Source organism: Microtus pennsylvanicus, chromosome 8 (assembly GCF_037038515.1).
Source record: "Microtus pennsylvanicus isolate mMicPen1 chromosome 8, mMicPen1.hap1, whole genome shotgun sequence".
Classification (NCBI taxonomy): Eukaryota; Metazoa; Chordata; class Mammalia; order Rodentia; family Cricetidae; genus Microtus; species Microtus pennsylvanicus.
The window spans coordinates 51,884,357-51,903,564 of record NC_134586.1 but is presented as its reverse complement, the minus strand read 5'-3'; the positions used below and the strand labels follow the sequence as shown (position 1 = coordinate 51,903,564).

The following is a 19,208-nucleotide window of genomic DNA, read 5'->3' as shown; positions in this document are numbered from 1 at the left end:
GGTCAAGAAGGAAATAGGCCTTTTTAGGCTTCCACACCCTGCCTATACTTTTTGCCTAGCTATGGGCCAATCAGTGTTTTATTAAACCAGTACAAGTGACAGATCTTTACTGGGTTCAAGGCCATCGTCCCTCAGCAGGGGAAAATGCATTGTTCGCAGATCATCATACATTAACAGAAAAGAAATACACTTCTTGTTTATATGCTTTGGAAATTTTGTTTGGTACAAACATTAGAGAAACAAGATGAGTATTTTGAAAACATTGCTGTAGGATAAACATAATTTGAAAACTGTCCAAATCAAGTAAATTGTTGTTCTGCAAGAGCGGACTGCAGCCCTGTCCAGACATCCACACACTGCCGTACCCACTTGCTGCTTTTCATGATCAAACTTGCCCTCAAGTCAGAGATGAGACTTTTGGTCCGCATACGCTTTCCCAAGTTTAAATTGGCCTGCTCATTGCCCAGGACTGTGTTCTGTGCCATCCTCAGCACGCTCTTCTGTGCCCGTGCTTGCTTCATAGGCTACTTGGCACAAATACCAAAAATGTCTCTTGAGATTGGAGGTGTTGATGGCTTGTCATGCTTAGAAATTCCCCTGGCTTCTGGTCAGGGTTAAAGTCAGGAAAAAGAAGGGTGTTGCCAGCTTCCTCACTCTAGGCCTTGAGTCTTAAATAAAACCTAATGATGTTGGATATTGATGTGTTTACTACCGTTTTGGTATTCTGGTATCTTTGGATCAATTTCTTCTAGTAAAAACTTTCTTATATTCTCTTAAGAGCAAAGGTATAGGGGAAAGAGGAGGCTGTCATCCCTTGAACTGTAGAATAGGGTGTGTGTGTGTGTGTGTGTGTGTGTGTGTCCATCCCGGGAGCCTTGCTTGGAGCCTGAGAGGGAGGTGGACAGGAAGAAAGTCTTTCCACTGGATGCATCAGTTAGGAGGCTCCAGGAGCAGAGATGAGCCAGGCTGCTGGGGTTGGCTTGGGGCCCCCTCCTCCACATTCCTAGCTTCTGCTCTGAGGGGTATCTCCAAGCTGTCAGAGAAGGGGTTCCTTTGCCTTTTGGAGGATTATTACAACATTTGTCCCCCAGGCAGCAAGTAGTTTTCCTGGTAAAATCAGTTCCATGAATGTGGCTCCGAAAGCTGCAGCTGAGCGTTCAGGGAAGCAAAGTGTCCTTAGGAGTCTGGGTCACACAAGAGCATCCTGTGTCTGCCGCACCCCAAAGGGGTTTCCTCTGATGTGTTAGGTGCTCCTCGCAGTTACCCTCTAAGTGAACGTACAAAATAAGTAGTTCGGTATTTGAGGGCCTTCAAATTGATTTACTGATGCCTTACATAAAATGCCCATCTCAGCATGATAGTACAATAAGGACCTGTGTGCTTGGAGTTCATCTTTGGTTCAGACTACTTCCGTGGAGCACAGACCTCTAAAGAATATGCAAGTGTCCACAGGAAAGGATGGTTAACCTCCGTTGGTGGCCAGGGCAAGTTTGACTTGGCTATCCAAATATTGTGTTAATCTGCTTTATAAATTAATTTTGGGAAGCCTGTGAATATTTTTATATAGGAGAATGAAATTAAATCTCAGGCTTATTTTATGTGTTGTATCAGATCCTTTTAGAGGTCAGGATACGTGTGATTCCACTTCCTGCTCCATACTAGCTGCTCCGCGGCCATGGGTAGATGCTAGTGATGGTGCGGGCATAGTTCTGGAGTCTGATAGTAAGCAAGGGATGGCATTCATGCCAACCTTTCCCTGCCCTTTACATGTTTAGTTTGTAAAATCGTGACTAGTGCCTACTGTGTGCACTAGACTGATGTAGGAAGGAAAATCACCATTCTCTCTACCCATGTCTTAGATTCTTTTTCTATTATGATAAACACCAAAAAGCAACAAGGGGAAGAAAGGGTTTATTTCAGCTTATAGTGTATCCTGAAGAAAAGCCAGGATGGGCACTCAAAGCAGGGACTGAAGCAGAGGTCCTGTAGGGATGCTCCTTCAGGCCTTGTTCAGCCTGCTTTTCCATATAACCCATGACCACCTGTCCAGAGATGGCACTGCCCACAGTCTGCAGGTCCTCCCACATCAGTCTTTAATCAGGAAAATCAGACTTGCCTACAAGCCAATGTTAGGGATGTAGTTCCTCAGTTGATGTTCCCCTTCCAGACGACTCCGTCTTGGGTCAAGTTAGCAAAAGCCTAACCAGCACAGGGCCCACCTAGACTGGACTGGATTCCTTCGTAGTGCTACTGTGGGTCATGCCTCTTCTAGACACTTTGCATGGATTCTTTAATAAAGAGAATCTGCCACACAGCTGCCTGCCCTTTACAGATGGGCGTCTGAGACCAGGCACCAGGGCCAAAAGTGCTGGAGCTGGTCAAGCTTACAGCAGATCTCAGCTCTGCACTGGGCAGAATCTATTTAAATGTTTTCAGTTTCTTTCCCACTAGTATGTGGTGGTGATGGGTGAAGGCATGTTCATGCCATGCCAGCATGGGGGAGTCAGGGCACTTGGGGGTCAGTTCTCTTTCCGCCATGTGCCGTCCAGGGTTCGCACTCTGGGCGTTGGACTCGTGGCAAATGCTCTTCACTTGCTGAGCCATCTTGTTGGTCCACAAACTTATAATCTAAAAGGACAAAAAGTAAGGGGTTCCAAACAAAGGGGGTGCTGACAGGCCTAAGGTGTGTGGCAGTCGTGGGTAACCAAAATTAGAACGTAAACTGGGAGTGGGTGTGCCTTCCCACAAGTGTGTCAGAACAGATGTCACTGCAGCCCAGGGTCGCTGTGCCCACCTTATTTCAGCCCCACATTTAGAAAGATATTTGTCAGAAGCCAGTGCCCCCTTTGTCCACATGCCACAGCAGAGGAGCCTGGAGCTACTTCTGGAGCCCCCTTTGTAAGCCCATAAACTCCTGGGAGCTGGGTCTCCCGAAAGCCTGTTAGGGGTTATTGTTTCTCTCTCCTGTCCTTTCAGGGTTTTGTGTGCATCTTTGCAGCAGGTTAGTAAAGTACTGACATCAGGCCTGGTGTAGTGGTGTCACAGGCCTTTAATCCCAGGACAAGGAGGTGGAAGCAAACCCTGTGGGTGTGGGCCAGCCTGGTCTACATAACGATTTCCAAGCTAGCTCTGGGTACACAGTGAGACCTTGTCTTAAGCAAACAAAACCTTTTGAGACGATAGGCTGTAGTTTATATTAGCAATAAATTCCTGGTTTCTGTGTCCACAGATAGAAACACTGTTAAAATCTGTGGACAGTTTGCCCATCATAGTAGTTAGATGAAGAAAACACAGAATATGGAAAAGGAAGCCTTGAGGCGGAACGTGTGCCGAAGCAAGAGGGAATGGGAGGTGGTGCTGAGAGGGCAAAGCGTAATCATTCTCTGGACTGTTATCCAGAGCCTGGGAAATAGAGGAAGCCTCCTGGAGAGAAGTCCTGTGGCACACATGAGCCTGCCCGTGCAGAACAGAAGCAGCCGAAGCCTCTGGAGGCTGTAAGACAAGTAGTCTACAGAAAGGTGTGATCCCCAAAGCCACTGGGAGCTGTGTGCCTCTCACAATACAAACCCATATCTGGCTGTTCAGGCTTCATATGTGCTCATGTAACATGTGTTAGTGTGCACATGTGTTAGTGTACCAGAGAGAGCAGGGGGAGCTGTAGGGCCTCCTTAACCCACGAGGAAAAGGAGTAGCCTCCACTTGCTTGCATTATCACTGCAAGAGGTGTGAACAGGGTAGACTAAGATTCTTCATGTGTGCACCGTTCTCAACACAGTCAAGTAGGCGTGGTGACAAAGACATGACTTTGACAGTTCTGTGACTCCAGATGTAGAAATGGCCAGGATGCTGTCTAGACGTCTCCTGACTATTGGGTCTCGCACACAGGTGGCTGTGCAGCTGCGGTTACTACACCTTTGGATGTGGCTAAGACAAGGATCATGCTGGCCAAGGTGAGTATCAGATAATGCAGATTTGATGCCGTATTCGCTATCAGGCAGAGCTGTAGGGATGCAGTGACCAGAGTACCTGCCGACCCTTGGGAGATGCTGACAGTGGGAGGGAGCACTGTCACCGTGATGGAGCTGTGTGTAGCATGCTGCCATGTCACAAGCATTCTCGCAGCTGCACTCTGTAAGCGGCAGACCTGAGGGCCTCTGCCTGCAACTGTTTTCAGACCTAAGACTCGAGAACTTGACTGGCTTCATGTTCTTCATGCAGACTCAGAATTTAGTTATGGTTGGCTGTGACCAGAAAAGACAGTTGTCAGAATTGTTAAAAACAACAAAACAAAACTCCAGGCTGAGCTTTAAGGAATTTCAGTAACATATCTGAACCAAGCATTCTCTCAGTCCAGGTCTGTAGGAAGCGGAGCAGTGTGAGCAGAATTCTAGTCTATGGACAGGACCAGCTCTGAGAATGGGTGATTTTAAAACTGAAAATGGCATTCCTCATTCCTGTCAGGCTTTATAGTAAGACCCCACCCCACCCCACCCCATCAGCCAGGTCTACTGCTTCCCATCGGCTTTCTGATGAACAGTTGCCATTGGTTCCTAGGTGAGCTCTGAGAAGTGGCTTCCCTGAAGTGTTTGTCTGCCTCTCTGAACGTAGGCAAGATTTCCAAGCCAGCCCGAGTGTGCCTTGAAGGCGGGTGAGGGGAGCCTGTTCAGAGTACTGGGAGCTAACAGCCCTGTCTTTCCTATCTTCTGCAGGCGGGCTCCAGCACTGCTGTTGGGAATGTGCTCTCGGCTATGCATGCGGTGTGGCGCGCACAGGGACTAGCAGGGTAAGGACGAAGTCAGCCCTTAGCAGCTGCCTTGTCTCCTCTTCCCTGGCTCTTCCTCAGATCTTGGGCCTGCCACGGTGACATGCAAATGTATAAACCTAGCTATATTTGGGCTCCAGCATTGATACAAATAAGTTCTCACACAGTGTAGACGTGAAAGTGAGTTAGAAGAAAGTGGGGCTTGGGTGTTTGTAGCCACTTTTTTTTTTTAACCTGTAGTCTTTTTTTTATGTATACAGTGTTCTGTCTGCATATATGCCTGCAGGCCCGAAGAAGGAACCAGGTCTCATTACAGATGGTTGTGAGCCACCATGTGGTTGCTGGGAATTGAACTCAGGACCTCTGGAAGAACAGCCAATGCTCTTAACTGTTGAGCCATCTCTCCAACCCTTGTAACCACTTTTAAGAACCGTTGGTAGCCATGCCGTGTGATGGGCATTTGCTCTGCATCTATAGGTTTATTTTGTTTTACTGATGGACAGTTTTGTCACTGTGCAAGTGTATCATACAGTGTGCTCACACAAATGTAGATGCTGTGACACACACCTGGGGAATAGTAGCTGCAAGTACATGTGACTATCTTGGAAATTATGGATAGGTGTAACAGCAGTAAATGTTTGTATATCTGGAGATATACAAATAGAAAAAAAACTATTTCCAGCCACATCCGCATCCTACAGGACCAGCAGGACCTGGCTGTGCAGTCTGCTTTTCTCTGAAGTGTTACCCAGCTCACAACTGTACTGGCAGTTCTCCGTGGTTGGTCTCAGCTGGGCAGTATTGTTCTGTGTTAATAGCTAAGGACCTCAGTCTTTCTCTTTGCATATGATGTGCAAACAGGTGTATTGCCCACATTGTGTGCCTGTAGATGCCAGAAGTTGGGGTTGGGTGTCGTCCTCATCAGGCTCCATCTTGTTTTTGAGAGTCTCTTTCTCAGAACCTTGAGCTCACCATTTTGGCTACAACAGCTGTCCGGTGAGCCCCAGATCAACCTGTCCCCCATGTGCTGGGTACAGGTGTATGCCGCTGCACCTGGCTTTTATGTGGGTGTTGAGGACCTAAGCTTGGCTTCTCAAACTTGCATATTTCTCTCCAGCTCCACGTGCTTCAGAATATCTTGATGTCTTAAACAGCTGTTATTCTACACCCATATAGTTGTTCTGAAGCTGAGCAAATGCTGAGATTTTCTACATGGAACCTTCTTGATATGTGTGCAGAGTCCTCAGCAGCCTCCTTTGGAGAAGGAGGGTGAGCTGGCGCTGGGCTGGCTGGGTAAAAGCAGCACTGTATGCATAGCTGAGCCCTGCCTGCCCTCAGCCTCATCACTGGGCCCTGCTGCCTGTCTCATCCCCATCTAAAGTAGATCAGATTGCGTTTTTGTGTAACTTCGGCGCTTTCAATTTCAGCTGATGGTCTGGGGAATGTGGTCATGCTTTTGCCAGAGAGCAAACCTATTGTCTTGTTTGGGTTTTCCAGCTGAAAGTGGTAGCCAGTGGCTTTACTGAATGCCCCGTTCCAGTGGTCTGAGATCCAGGCTGGATCTGGTGGACAGGACAGACTGACGGATTCTTGATGTCTCAGAGCAGTGACATGGCTGACACCTTCTGAGGAAATAAGACACGAGTCATTCATTTGGGAGCTAATTCAACTCTGAACAAAGAAATGGAGGAGGGGAAATGGCTGGGAGTCCATATACACTGTTTGGGAATCCTCTTAGATAAGCAGTGGCTGGCCCACAGAAGCAGCAGCTGGGGACAGTGGCTTTCGACATCATAAAGGCCACCTGCCAGATGTCAGTCTCATTTCCACATGCTAGCGTCTGTGCTGACTCAGCCAAGCCTCTGACCGCGGTGTTGTAGAGCTGCAGCCGTTTGCCAGTGCTGAGGAAGTGGTGGCAGGGACGGCACAGTGGCTGGGACATTGCCCCACCATGGTGATGCAAGGACCAGGTCACAGCACACATGGACTAAAACTAAGCAATGTCAAAACTACAGGCAGAGGAGAGAAGGAAAAACAGGTCAAGGGTGGATGTTGGTTCTGACTTAGCGCTGAAAGGTAATTTAAATTTTTGTCTGTCTTCTGAGTCTCCACTCTGGGGCCACCACGTCCAGCTTTACATGGGTTCTAGACTTGAACGCAGGTCCTCTTGCTGGCACTGCAAGCACTTTACCCTCTACGCCACCTCTCCAGCTCCCTAAATGGCTTATCAAAAGGGGCCTCGTGATATAAAGTCCTTGCTTTCCTGTGAGGTGCCAGATAGAAGGGTGGGACAGCTGACTACTTCCGGTGGTTATGCAGGATGAGGGGGCTGTGTATCCAGCAGGGACTCCCCGTCAATGTCCCACATCCTTAAAAGGCATGAGTGTTGGCATAAGAAAACAGTTGCCCTACACCCCAAGTCTCTCCACTAGTGGACACATATGGACATCAAACGAACTGTGATAACTGGTTCTCTCCTTCTCCAGGGATTGAGCTTGGGTCATCAGGCTTGATAGCCAGTATCTTTAACCACCTCACCAGCCTAAGTTCTGATTTCCAACTTTGGCTTTCTGCATATGAAAGCACTTTTCTGGGCAGCAAGGTTTCAGTAGAAATAAGAGGTCTTCTGCCCCTCCCGCCCCTCCCTCCTCTGGAGAAATCAGTTATTTACAGCCTAGACCATGTCCTGTGTCCAACAGCCTGGTGATCACACAGCCTAGACCATGTCCAGCTGCATGCTGTTCTACTGGTTTACAGTGCTGGCTTATCTAGTAGGTCATTAGCAGATTACTTTTTTCAGTAATATCACAGTGGATATTTGAAGAATATCTGAACCTCTAGAACAGTTCTTCTCAACCTGTGGGTTGTGACCCCTTTTTTGGGGGGAGGTTGAACAACCTTTTTGCAGGGGTTACCTAAGACCATCAGAAAACACAAATATACATTATGATTCCTAACAGTAGCACAATTACAATTGTGAAGTAGCAATGAAAATAATTTTATGGTTGGGGGTCACCACAGCATGAGAAATTGTATTAAAGGGTCACAGCATTCGGAAGGTTGAGAACTACTGATCTAGAGAGTGGGTCGCAAACACCACGGTTCTAATTGGACTGGGATGGAGCACTGGAGTGTCCAGGACTGCCATGTATGAGGTGCTCCCTCTCCATCACAGGCATGTGCCTCTGGTGTCCTTATGTAGCCTGAACGAGATGCATTTCCGTCTTGTAGAATCACATTTGGGAACTCCAACAACAAAGTGCCACTGAGTCACCAGGACAAGAAGATAGAACTGTTTAAGAACTTGTTTTGCTTCCCTGAACTGAGACCCACAGGCTCCTCAGGTGTCCCACTGGGATATACCCTTCCCAGCCTGACCTCAGATTTGTCCCTTTGACTCCATTTTTAGAGCATCATGTTGGGACAGTGGTTACCGTCTTCACATGAGAGCTCCCAGGTAGACAGCACAGCATTCAGCCATGCTGGACTGGGCTCCAGATTCTCATGCATACTTGGGAGTGTACTTAGTGGTCTTCTGAAAGGAAGAGAACACACTGTTAAGTGTCTGAGGGATGTGACAAGTGGGTGTGCTCAAGTGAGCAAATCATGGTTTCTGTTCCTAGGTTATTTGCAGGTGTCTTCCCACGAATGGCAGCCATCAGCATGGGCGGCTTCATCTTTCTGGGTGCCTACGACCAGACCCGCAGCTTGCTGTTAGAAGTGGGCAAGAAGAGCCCATGAAGCAGACACTGCGTGCCCCTGGAGAAGAGGGCTGCTGGCTGCTGTGCAGCCCCTGCCTTCCTGTGACTAGCAAAGTCGACGCTGCAGTGTGGCACTTTGAGAGGGCTGCAGAGTGCAGCCCTGAGTGTCTCTATGGAAACTATCCTCGGTGGACCTCCAGACCAACATCTCCACCCCTTAATAAACACTTCAGTGTCCTTTGCCTCCCACTATCTACTGAGTCACTAAAATGCAAGCGAATGGCTAGACTGGGAAAAGGAAGGAGGCTGGGGCAGGAAATGTGCGTGTGGGTGTTTCTCCCCTGGGCTAATTCCTATTGTGTAAGATTATAGCTTTGTTTAAAAAGCATGAACTGCAGGTGCATAGCATACATTCTTTCTGGAGACTGCTGTTTTTAATTACCCTTGTATTTCTCATATAAAAACACATGATTATATTATTTTACAGCAGAGTACCCCAAAATCCCTAGTGTGAGACAGCTGCAGCACCGGTGACTGAGTGGGTGGGCAAGTGACTTTGCTGCAGGACACGAAGCCCCATGACCACCACTGTCCTCCCGGGAGGGCCAGCTAGAGCTGTTCCTTTGTCCTCATGGTGAGTGCAAGCAACACTGGCTGCAGGAGGGGGGCTCAGCATATTCGGGGGGAGCACAAGGCTTAACTAACCAGCTCCAGGTGGCAAAAAATTAGTGAGCCATCCGAGGAATGTGGCGCCGCTGCGCCTTCTGGGGCAGCAGTGTTGTCTGTGATGCTGTCTTGAGTAGTCTCCCTTTGGGGAAAAAGTATTAAAAGGCAGAATAACTGCACTTAGAACAATGACCATAGCACACACTTAGTATTTATAAATGAACCTTTATTAAAGACACTTTAATGCCATTTGTTAGACACTTCAATATCTTACATGTTTTCAATGTACACTGTACCAAAATTTCTATAAATAAATAACTCTGTACATAAAAAGTAATACTTCCTCTTTCACATTGCCTCTCAGAAGCAGCAAATTCACATATTTTGTGGAAGTAACATTAATCAGCCAACTGTGGAGAATAAACTTCTGTGCTTTGTCCTAGGGCACAGAGATGACCTGTGACATGGCAGTACACTGTCTCTGGCCATCACTGTCAACACTTCCCTTCAGCTTTCAGGGATTTTAAAGACTGAGTTTGCTTCCATGTTGTTTTTACTGAATTACACATTGGCACTCACAAGATGGTTAGCAACAGGGCCCCAAAGTGCAAATACACCCAGGCCTGGGACTCAGTCGTGTATAGTCCAAGCCCAGTTTCACTATATGAGGGAACATTGTGGACAGACCTGCTGGGCAGAAATCAGCTGGCCTAGAAGTGAACTACTTTTATCCGCCACTGCAATGCTGTATTGGCAGAACTAAAACCTCACTACTGGAAAATCCACAGGTGCGCCCACACTGGCAGCCTCTGCCTTAATAAGCTCCAAAGACCCACTGAAGGAGACAAGACATTTGCTTTACCAAGTGAGTTACAAAGACGAAAGGCAGTGCTTACTTGTTCCGAGCCATTGCTTTTGGTGGATTAACAGCCCTCAACCTCTTCCTCAAAGACAGACCCTGAACCTAGAAGAAAGGCAAGTGACACGTGCGCCCCACTCTACAAGGCCAGACAACAGCTGCACAGGTCTGGCCAACGCACCTGAATCTGACTAAGGGAGCACTTAGCCAAAATGCCCTCCTTCCCAACCACCAGCAACAGCTAATGTGGTTTTACCTGAATTTCAGCTGTGCATTAAGGCACCAGAACTATTCTTGACCCTCTCCAAAATTAGACAGCAACCTAATGTGAAAATATCACTGAAGGCGGGACCCATGCGCTAAGGATTAAAATAGTCTCTGTAAAAGATATATAATATATATGAAATCTCTGAAAACTCTTATGTACAACGGTATCAAATACTTTTCCTGCCTTTTGTACACAAACAGTCTCTTGCATTTCTGTGCTCCAGATGCCAAGTCCTTTAGCCAACTGACACTCCACATGGAAGTTAAAACTGTCCAGAGTGACTGCCGTTTGGACACAAACTTCCCACAGCTTCTCCTACCTCTTCCCTGTAGCGATTGCTTTAAACGAGCTGAGGTAGATGAAGCCTAGCTCTTCGGTGCCAATAGCAATGGTCCCCTCCGTTTCCCAGTGAGCTGTCCTGTCAGCGGCATAGACTCAGGACTAGAGTCACAGGCCTGGGGGAGGTGGCCATTGGAAACAAGCAAGTGCTGGGCTTCAGTAGATACGGCATCTTCTATGAGCTCTGGGCTGCCTGAAGTTAACGTAGGAGAAGGCTGTAGGTCTATGGAGTCTGGTGCATGTAACTTTGCTAAAGTCCAAGAGGAATCTCCTGTTTAAGAAAACATGAGGGCACGTTAGCCTGTGCACATTAACCCCATTTGGGCTCCCAGCCCATGGCAAACATGCTTCTTAACACGACACTTACCTTTCCCATCTGGGGATGCTGCCTTGTTCTTCAGAGACAGTAGTATTCTGTCATGGTTACTCGGATAGAGGGATCCTCCAGAGTGGGTGTGAGACCCGTCAGCAGTCCCAGGGTAAGGATGGTGTGGAGAGGATTCTAGGTCATGCTGCCTGAGCTCTTGGCTGCTTGGTGTACCTGGCCGTCCACTCTCTCTGGACACAGGCTGGGGATGGAAGGCTTGTTCCTTGGGCTGACTATCTGTGTCAGGATTGCAGTCACCGCATACAGCAGAGCCACTGTGTGCTGAATGAAGCGCAGAGCCAAGGGTCAATGGGAACCAGAGCCACTGAAGTCCCCATCCCCTCTCAGAGGCCTGAGTCCTGTTTACCACTGTAATCACCCTGTCCTTCCCTGGAATGTACACATGGAGAGGAACTGGGCCCACACCAAGTCCTGGTCTTTTGTGCATAAGTGAGCACCTGAAATTCATTTAGGATGCACACTTTGATCACAGGAAAAATGAAGGGAAAGTAAAAAGGAAGATTTGCATTAGGCATCACATAGTGGTGAATCTTCTCAACAGTCTTCTAAGCCTTAAAGACTCAGGCAGTGGGGCTGGGAGTTGGCTCAGCAGGTAAAGTCCCTGACGAGCATAAGGATCAGAGTTCAGGTCCCCAGTACTCCTGGACATGCCAGGCAGTGTGGCAGCCCATCTGCAATCTAGGGCTTGGGACGCAGAGGCAGGCAATCCTGGAGCAAGCTGGCTAGCTAGAGTAACTGATCAGTGAGCAGTGGGCTTAAGTGAGAGGCCCTGCTCAGTATATAAGGTGGAGAGTGACTGAGGAAGACACACCAACCTCTGTCCAGTAGCTAGCATCTCAGAAGGCTGAAGACAGCCTGGGCTACAAAGTGAAACCTTGTCTGGACAAGACAAGACAGTCTGGGTGCAAGGATGCTAACTTCCATGATTTGTGGGCCTTGCCCTGTAAGCTTACAAATTTAAGAAAACTCACACTTCTGCTCGCCACACCAGACTTACCTAAGACACACAGGACTCTGAAATCAAAGGAAGCCAGAGCTTCCAGTTTGTTTTCTGAATACAATTCAGAGATAGTATGAGACCAGTGATGTGCTGCTCCTCAACTTACTATTTCAGTGTCAAAAGCAATGGCCTTCCCTGTCACAGTGACTCCTACCTGCTGTATGTGGAGCAGCGGTCCTGTCGGCTTTCTCCATCACTTTCCAGGGCTCTCTGGTATATCCAACACACAGCTTGGGCTGCCGGCATGTAATGCTGTGCACGTCAACCTCTGGGAAGAGGCTCGAGTCTCTCAGACACACACCTGAAATGAAGCCCCTTCTTAGGTCTCTCAGCCTCTAGAGGACAGGCTACAGCTCTTTCCCAGCACCCATCCCTTGGCACCCACCGGGGATTGGTTCCTATGCTCCTCAGAGATGCCCAAATCCAAGGATGGTCAAGCCTTTTCTGTAAAATGATGCTGTTTGCACACAAACTGTCCGTCTGTGAAGACCTTACGACAGCTCTACTAACAGTACCCGGTAACCGTGGAAAACCTGCATATTCAGTACAGACACAATCTTTCTGTCCTGAATTTTCAATCTGTGCTTGATTGAACCACCACATGCAGAGCACCAGCAGTACTGTAAAGCTGGTTCAGGACCTGGAATGTTCTTGGCATCTACTCTTCCTGGCAATCCTCTCTTGATTGAAGACATAGTGCTAAGCCCAGTGTAGGGACTTCTGGAGGACCAGATGTTAAAACCACAGTACTTGTACACACCAGATCCAAAGCAAAGCATCTGTCAAAGACCTGGTTCGCCACATACGACACAGGTGCCCAACCTACCCCGGCGAGGAGGTAAAGCAGCGTCCAGGACATAGTCAGATCAGACTGTTTCACTGTTCTTGAACTTACCATTGCTTTCAATGTGCGCACTGGCCTGATGGCCACCTTCTGTCCTGACCACAGTTTCCTGCCGGTCAGAAAGGGTTCCCTGCGAGGAGAGGTAGCTCGGCACATCTGGAGGCACGATCGTTTCATCTGCAAGAAGACATGACGATGAAACAACAGGGCAGCTGCCATAACCAATATAGATACACATGTGCGGTCACACAGCAGCGGCCCGAGAGCTCCGCAGACTCAGCACTGCTGCTTCACCTCCTTTCCATCCTGTGGTAAAAAACCGTGGAGGACCTAACAAAATCCCAAGGCTGTGAGAGCTTGGAAACAACCTGATTCCTGACAACAGGCAGGGCCCTGATGCCTCTGAATCGCCATGGAGACCAGAAACTGCAGGGGCCAGCAGGTGCTTGAATTTGAGAGTGTTTCAGTTTCCTGTTATGTCCTTCAGAGGTGACATGTGGGAGGGGGTGGCAATGCCTCAACTCTATCTACAGACAGAATCCATATTCCTAAAGATTCTAGAAGTCTCTTAGGTTCTAGGCAAAGCCTCAGGGCTGGTGTAATCCATGTTGGACTGCGGCGCTCACTACTTTCGCTCCCCCCTGAAGAGCCTGCCGCACTGCTGACGTGTGTTAGTGTGAGTGCCGCACTGCTGACCTGTGTTGGTGACGCTGTACTCCTCACTCTTCTTCCTGGTCTGGTAGATGATGCACACCCACACCAGCGAGGTAAGCACGATGCTGCAGACCACAGCGATGGTGAAGATGCCTATGGTGGTCCCATCCTTCCGGCAGCCGGGGGTGGGCAAAATGCTCAGTTGGCTGTGTGCTCGCTCGGTGCCCAGGGGATTAGACATCTCACAGGTATACCGGCCTGCATCCTCTACTACCACATTCTGAACAACCAGCAGCTGGTTGCCTGGAGTAAAATGGTGCCGCTCGGTGAGGCTCAGCGGCCGACCTCCCTTAAGCCAGGTGATGCGCGGTGTGGGACTCCCAGTCGCTTTGCACTGGAGGGCCACTGTTTCTCCCACAGTTACCACTCGGTCTTCCAAAGGCACTGCCAAGGATGGAGTTTCTGCAGGAAGGCATCGGAGATTGCACATTTACTATACGGGGCTTGCTTGCTGGGGGTCAACTTGTTTTCCAGACAGGAGACAATCCCATGTAGTAATAAAATGCCATCTGAGATCTTTTATGAGTGCTCCAAGCTTTTCAGAAGGCCAAATGTGACTAAATCCTCTTTGCCATTTTAGGAACGGCCTCAACATAGCAAAGTCCTAAAGCCTTACCTCACACTAAACTGTCCTATTGAGGACCTGCGTCACTCACTACTCCTGCCAAGATTGTACCCACTCATCCCCCACACGGAGGGATCCTTACTCAGACATACAGCTGAGTACTGTCAAGACGGAAGTTCTTGCTCATTGTCTTTTATGAGCCAGAACAACTTACTGAAAAGCAGCCCCAAATTTCAAACTAGGTACAAAGAGGATACCACACTTTTCCAGAAAGCAGATGCCTCTAATACTTGAGTTTTACCCCCATCCCACCCCACCACATACACTATCAATAGCGAACCTAGGACAGTCAGGGTAGCATTTGCTGAAATAGAGCCAGCCGAGTTCTGGGCAGTACAGCTGTAGACCCCCATGTCGTCTATTTTCACATCAGTGATGAAGAACACATCATCATCTGGCATGACATGCATGCGTCGCTCACGAGCCGCAGGGAAATCAGTGCCTCCATCTTTTTGCCATGCAATCTGGGGGTGAGGGTGGCCTGTGGCAGCACACTCAAGGCGGGCTGTGGTGCCAGTCCGAATGGCAATGTCATAGGGAATTTTGGTGAATGACGGCAACACTGGGGAAAAATATAGGTAAAGTTATATGGGATGGCTGCATGCAGAAGGAGACTCTTGGCAAACAGACCCCCACACTGCTCAGGCTCCAGCTCATTGCTATTCCACCCTTCCCAGAGGTATCCACCTTCTCCCCATCCCAGGCACAATTCTGCTATGCTGTAGGACAGTGCTAACCACTCAAAGAATTCTGCCTCTTGTACTTTCACAATAGTTACTACACAGGGATCCTCCAGAAGTAGAGGTCTGGGGCGGGCCTGCTCTAGGTAGCTGTCTGGAGAGAGCTGGACAACTCATCTGTTGTTGGGGAAAGCTGCATGTCTTCACCATGGAGAAACAAATGGGCTAGCTCAGCCCTCTTGAGGAAACCCACGTGGATGGACCTATGGGACCACATCAGCAGTCACGCCTAGGCAGAAATATGCAGTTGACTAGCCTATATAGCTTTGATATCAATGCTGACACAGTGGACAGTATCCAGACTTGATGTCCAAGCCACTGTGAGAGTCTTACCAGCTGCCTCAATCTCCAGGAAACACCCAGGGTCTTTCAGGCGAGCCCAGACAATCTGTCCGGCTGTGGCAAAGACTAGCTTAGAAGCACTGGAGGATGAAGGCCGTGCTTCAGGTCACCCACAAGCCAATTCATCAGCCTGGTATGGAAAGGCTTGCCTATTCATGCTGACTTCACTCCTCACACAACATCCAACAGCAGTCCAAAAGAAGCCACCTTAATGGGCTGAAAGGCTGGCTTTTGAGTAAGAGGGCCTTGTCACAACTTCCCTGCCCACTGGACCATCAAGCCAGGGGCTCAACTCACACTAACTCCATATCCTCTAGAGCAGTGGTTCTCAACATGTGAGTCTCGGACCCTTTGGCAAACTTCTATCTCCAACAATATTTACATTATGATTAGTAACAGTAGCAAAATTACAGTTATAAAATAGTTGAAAATAATTTTATGGTTAGGGGTCACCACAGCATGAACTGAATTAAAGGGTCACACTTGTCTAGAGGAATGGGGACTAGCACTTGTCCCAGTCTGCTTTGCATCTATTCTGAGGGCAGAAGCTTCCTCAGGATCCAGAGAGTCTTGGAGTCTGGAAACCACATCTCTTGGTTTATGGAAGACAATGAACAGATAAAAATAACAAGGCTTAACTCCACAATGTCACTTTATGTAAATGGACTTTAACGTACCCCAAACCAAAAAGAATGATTCAATATGTAAAACTTGGTCTAGGACAAACCCAAGGAATGGTACAAAGAAATGCACCCCACAGCAGCTTTTGTCTCCTTGCACCAATGACTGACAACCGAGAGCACAGCTTGTGGACTCTGCTTGAGAAACACAAGATGACACTGCCTACCGTTCACAGTGAGCCTGGCCTTGTGTGAGTATGTGGAGCCAAAGTGGTTGGTGATGACGCACTGGTAGCGGCCCTCGTGTCCGAACGTGACGTGACGGAGGTGCAGGATAGTGGTATACTCCATCACTTCGCCATCCTGTGCACGGACGTGTGCAAAGTTCTCCATGTCTGCATTGGTCAGGACCTCATTGTCCTTCTTCCAGGCAAAGGTCATCGGGGAGCTGCTGCTGCTGGCTGCTGAGCACGTGAAACGGATGTCCTTGCCCACCACAGCCATGGTCGTCTCAGGCTGGGTGATGATCTGTGGCTTTGGAAAGTCATCTGGGAAGAGAACCAACCGTAAGGCACCCTGCTCTCTGTACACGGGCTGCTTGCTAGTCAAGCTAAGAAGGAACTGGGTCAGTTCTGGGCACAGTGCCAGCACAGTTCCACTAGACATGGTGATGGCTGTGCCGTGGCTCTCAGGCCTCACTGCCTCCTTAGCTAGAAATAAACCCATGACTACTCAATTCATCAAACCAGCCTAGTGGTTCCTTTCGACAGCTATGCCAACATGGCCCGCTTTAAACAAAATCTCCAGGCATCATCAGTCATACTTGCAAACCCAATTGCAAAACGACAGATGTTCAATGCACTTTTGAGTTTCAGAACTCAAAAACATCCTACTGTTCAAATAGGAAAATACCACAAAAATAAATTTTTTCACATGTGTGGAAAACCATGAGCTTAATAACAATTCATGGATTTTTGATGCAAGAAAAAAGCCACACGTCAGGACAGTGAGCAGTACGGTGTTTTCATATATCCAAGTCTCCTTCCATGTTCCCAGATCTGTGACAAACTTGAAACCCAACAGCAAGAACTAGCTCCCTCAACAGCTCCACAGAGAACTATCACTGACTGGAGCAGCTGGGAACTCTATGAGCTTGCAGGAGTATGCAGGGCAGAGGAAACCCTACTGCTGAACAACTGATGGACTGGTCAAGCACCACTGTTTAACCCCACAGCTCTTAGGTGACCACTCCAGCCCTAGCAACTCTCAAAGGGCATCGGGTGAAAAAGATACCAATACTGGGCAATGAAAACCTACAACAGGGTCCTGAGAATTTAAAGGCCACATGGTCTAACGAGCTATGCAAACACCCAGGGAAGGTTTCTAATTCCTTTCCTGTGACTGGGCTGGGGGGCTTGCACAAAGAGAAAATGGTGGCAAAACCCAATACCTACAGGGATCCTGGGGAGGGGATAGGAGACTCAGTAAGGATATTTGTGTCCGGCTGTTAGCTAATCACTAAAATAACCAAGCAGAAACCCAAGGGGCTGTGCGGTGCACAGGCTTTACAGCATGGGCCGAGGAGACAGCATTAAACAAACAGGAATAAAAGGCAGCAACCAGCCCGGAAGGCCAGCACACAGATACATGATCCTCACAGTGGGCAGACGGTTTGGTTTTTGTCGCCCACTTTGCAACAACAAAAGTAGTAAATATACAGATAAGAAAATGGCAGCCAGGAGACACTGTCTAAGGAATCCTAGATTCTGAACATTTTATATCTTACTATAAAAATAGTCAACTAAGGGAACTCTATGTACTAATTAAAGACCATGAATACCTTAACAAGGAGACACATTATGAAAAGGAACCAAATGTAGTTTTAAAGTAGAATAAGTGAAGTTTTACCAAAAAAAAAAAAAAAAATCAGTCAGAGGGGCTTGACAGCAGAACTGAGCTGGCGGAAGAGTATGACCCGAAAGAGATCAATGGAGATCTATGCCAAGAACAAATAAAAGTGAACAATGAGAGATGGCAGAGGCCTGTGCCACAGCATCAAGAGGAACAGCAACATGCAGATTAGCTGGAGACCACTACGACAAAGATGAAGAAGTTTTCAGAGAAATGGCTCAAGCATACTAATCTGATGGAAAAGATGCATCCCAGGTTCAGTGAACTACAAGTATACTGGAGAGCTATATCCAGAGGTGCCATGATAAAGATGCACCATGGGAAACCTGTTCAATACCAAAATAGCCCCAGATCAACTCATTACATTAGAAGGATCCTCCAAAACACAAGCAGTTAACTTCTCATCAGAAATCAGGGAGGCTGAAGACAGCAGAAACATACCCAAAGTCCTTAAGTAGAAATTATAAACTAAAATCCCCATATCCAGGAAAAAAAAAAGACCTCCCAAAGTTGGAGTAATTTAAACATTTCCAGATATATATAAAAGAAAAGGGAAATCTGCAGTAGAGAATTTCATGCTTCCAGACCTATGCTGCATATGTCCTGGGCAAGTCTTGCAGACTAGATCTAAATGCAAGAAAAAAAAAATCCAAACACTGTAAATTACACACCTAAGTATAAAAAAAATCAACACAGGCCAGTTAACCTGGCGGAACTGGTAAGCCAAGCCCTAGTTTCCAGTGAGAGATCTGACTCAAAAACACAAGGCAGAGAGGTCCTAAGGATGACATCTAAAGGTGACCTCTGGCCTCCACACACATGCAAACAACAGAAGAAGGTCTACAAACAAAACAAAAGCCATGCAGAATATATCGTATCAGCACAGTTGTGTGATACAAAATCCATGATGCAAACTTGAGTTGCTTTTTCGTATCCAGCACTCCAGTTACTATCCCACTCAACTGTATCTCTATTTCTAGGTGAGAGTAACATTTTTACGCTACAAACCCAAGAATGAAAGAATAACAAGAAAAAATAAATAAGGAAAAGCTGGAAAGTGGAAACACCACGTTTATGCTTCAGGAAGACAATTCAATTAGGATGCCCATGCTCCCAGGTTAATCTAGAGTCAGTAAAATGCCAAAATCCTAGTTTCCGTTATTAAAGAAATTTACAAATTATTATCTTTTAGAGAAATGGCAAGGGACCCATAATTCTCAAAATAATCTTGACAAAGAACAAAATATGGAGTTGCAGAAGTTCTGCAATCCTTGGAGAAAGCAGAGGAGTAAGGTATCATAACCCTGTGAGGCATTAGTTCTCACAATGACAGCGACAGCACAAACGACAGAGTGTGGAGAGCTTAAGACTTCTGCACTGTGGCTGTCAAGAAAATGAAGACCCCACAGAGTAGGAGAACATATTGGCA

General features: G+C 47.6%; 2 protein-coding genes across 5 annotated transcripts in view; one reads left to right on the top strand and one right to left on the bottom strand.

Annotated features, from left to right (window-relative positions):
• Slc25a26 (solute carrier family 25 member 26) overlaps window positions 1-9,466 on the top strand; it is a 124,816-nt gene extending 115,350 nt beyond the window's left edge. For all 4 annotated transcript variants that reach the window (XM_075983400.1, XM_075983399.1, XM_075983401.1 and 1 more), the window contains 3 exons: window positions 3,886-3,950; window positions 4,710-4,783; window positions 8,386-9,466. In XM_075983400.1, the coding sequence (XP_075839515.1) occupies window positions 3,886-3,950; window positions 4,710-4,783; window positions 8,386-8,503 (257 nt within the window). In that variant the 3' untranslated portion in view covers window positions 8,504-9,466. The remainder of the gene's footprint in view (window positions 1-3,885; window positions 3,951-4,709; window positions 4,784-8,385) is intronic.
• Window positions 9,339-19,208, bottom strand: part of Lrig1 (leucine rich repeats and immunoglobulin like domains 1) — a 102,261-nt gene continuing 92,391 nt past the window's right edge. Inside the window, exons 13-19 of the mRNA XM_075983398.1 lie at window positions 16,096-16,416; window positions 14,447-14,728; window positions 13,524-13,943; window positions 12,879-13,004; window positions 12,138-12,284; window positions 10,963-11,244; window positions 9,339-10,866 (exon numbers count right to left, since the gene is read on the bottom strand). Of these exons, the coding sequence (XP_075839513.1) occupies window positions 10,622-10,866; window positions 10,963-11,244; window positions 12,138-12,284; window positions 12,879-13,004; window positions 13,524-13,943; window positions 14,447-14,728; window positions 16,096-16,416 (1,823 nt within the window). The 3' untranslated portion in view covers window positions 9,339-10,621. The remainder of the gene's footprint in view (window positions 10,867-10,962; window positions 11,245-12,137; window positions 12,285-12,878; window positions 13,005-13,523; window positions 13,944-14,446; window positions 14,729-16,095; window positions 16,417-19,208) is intronic.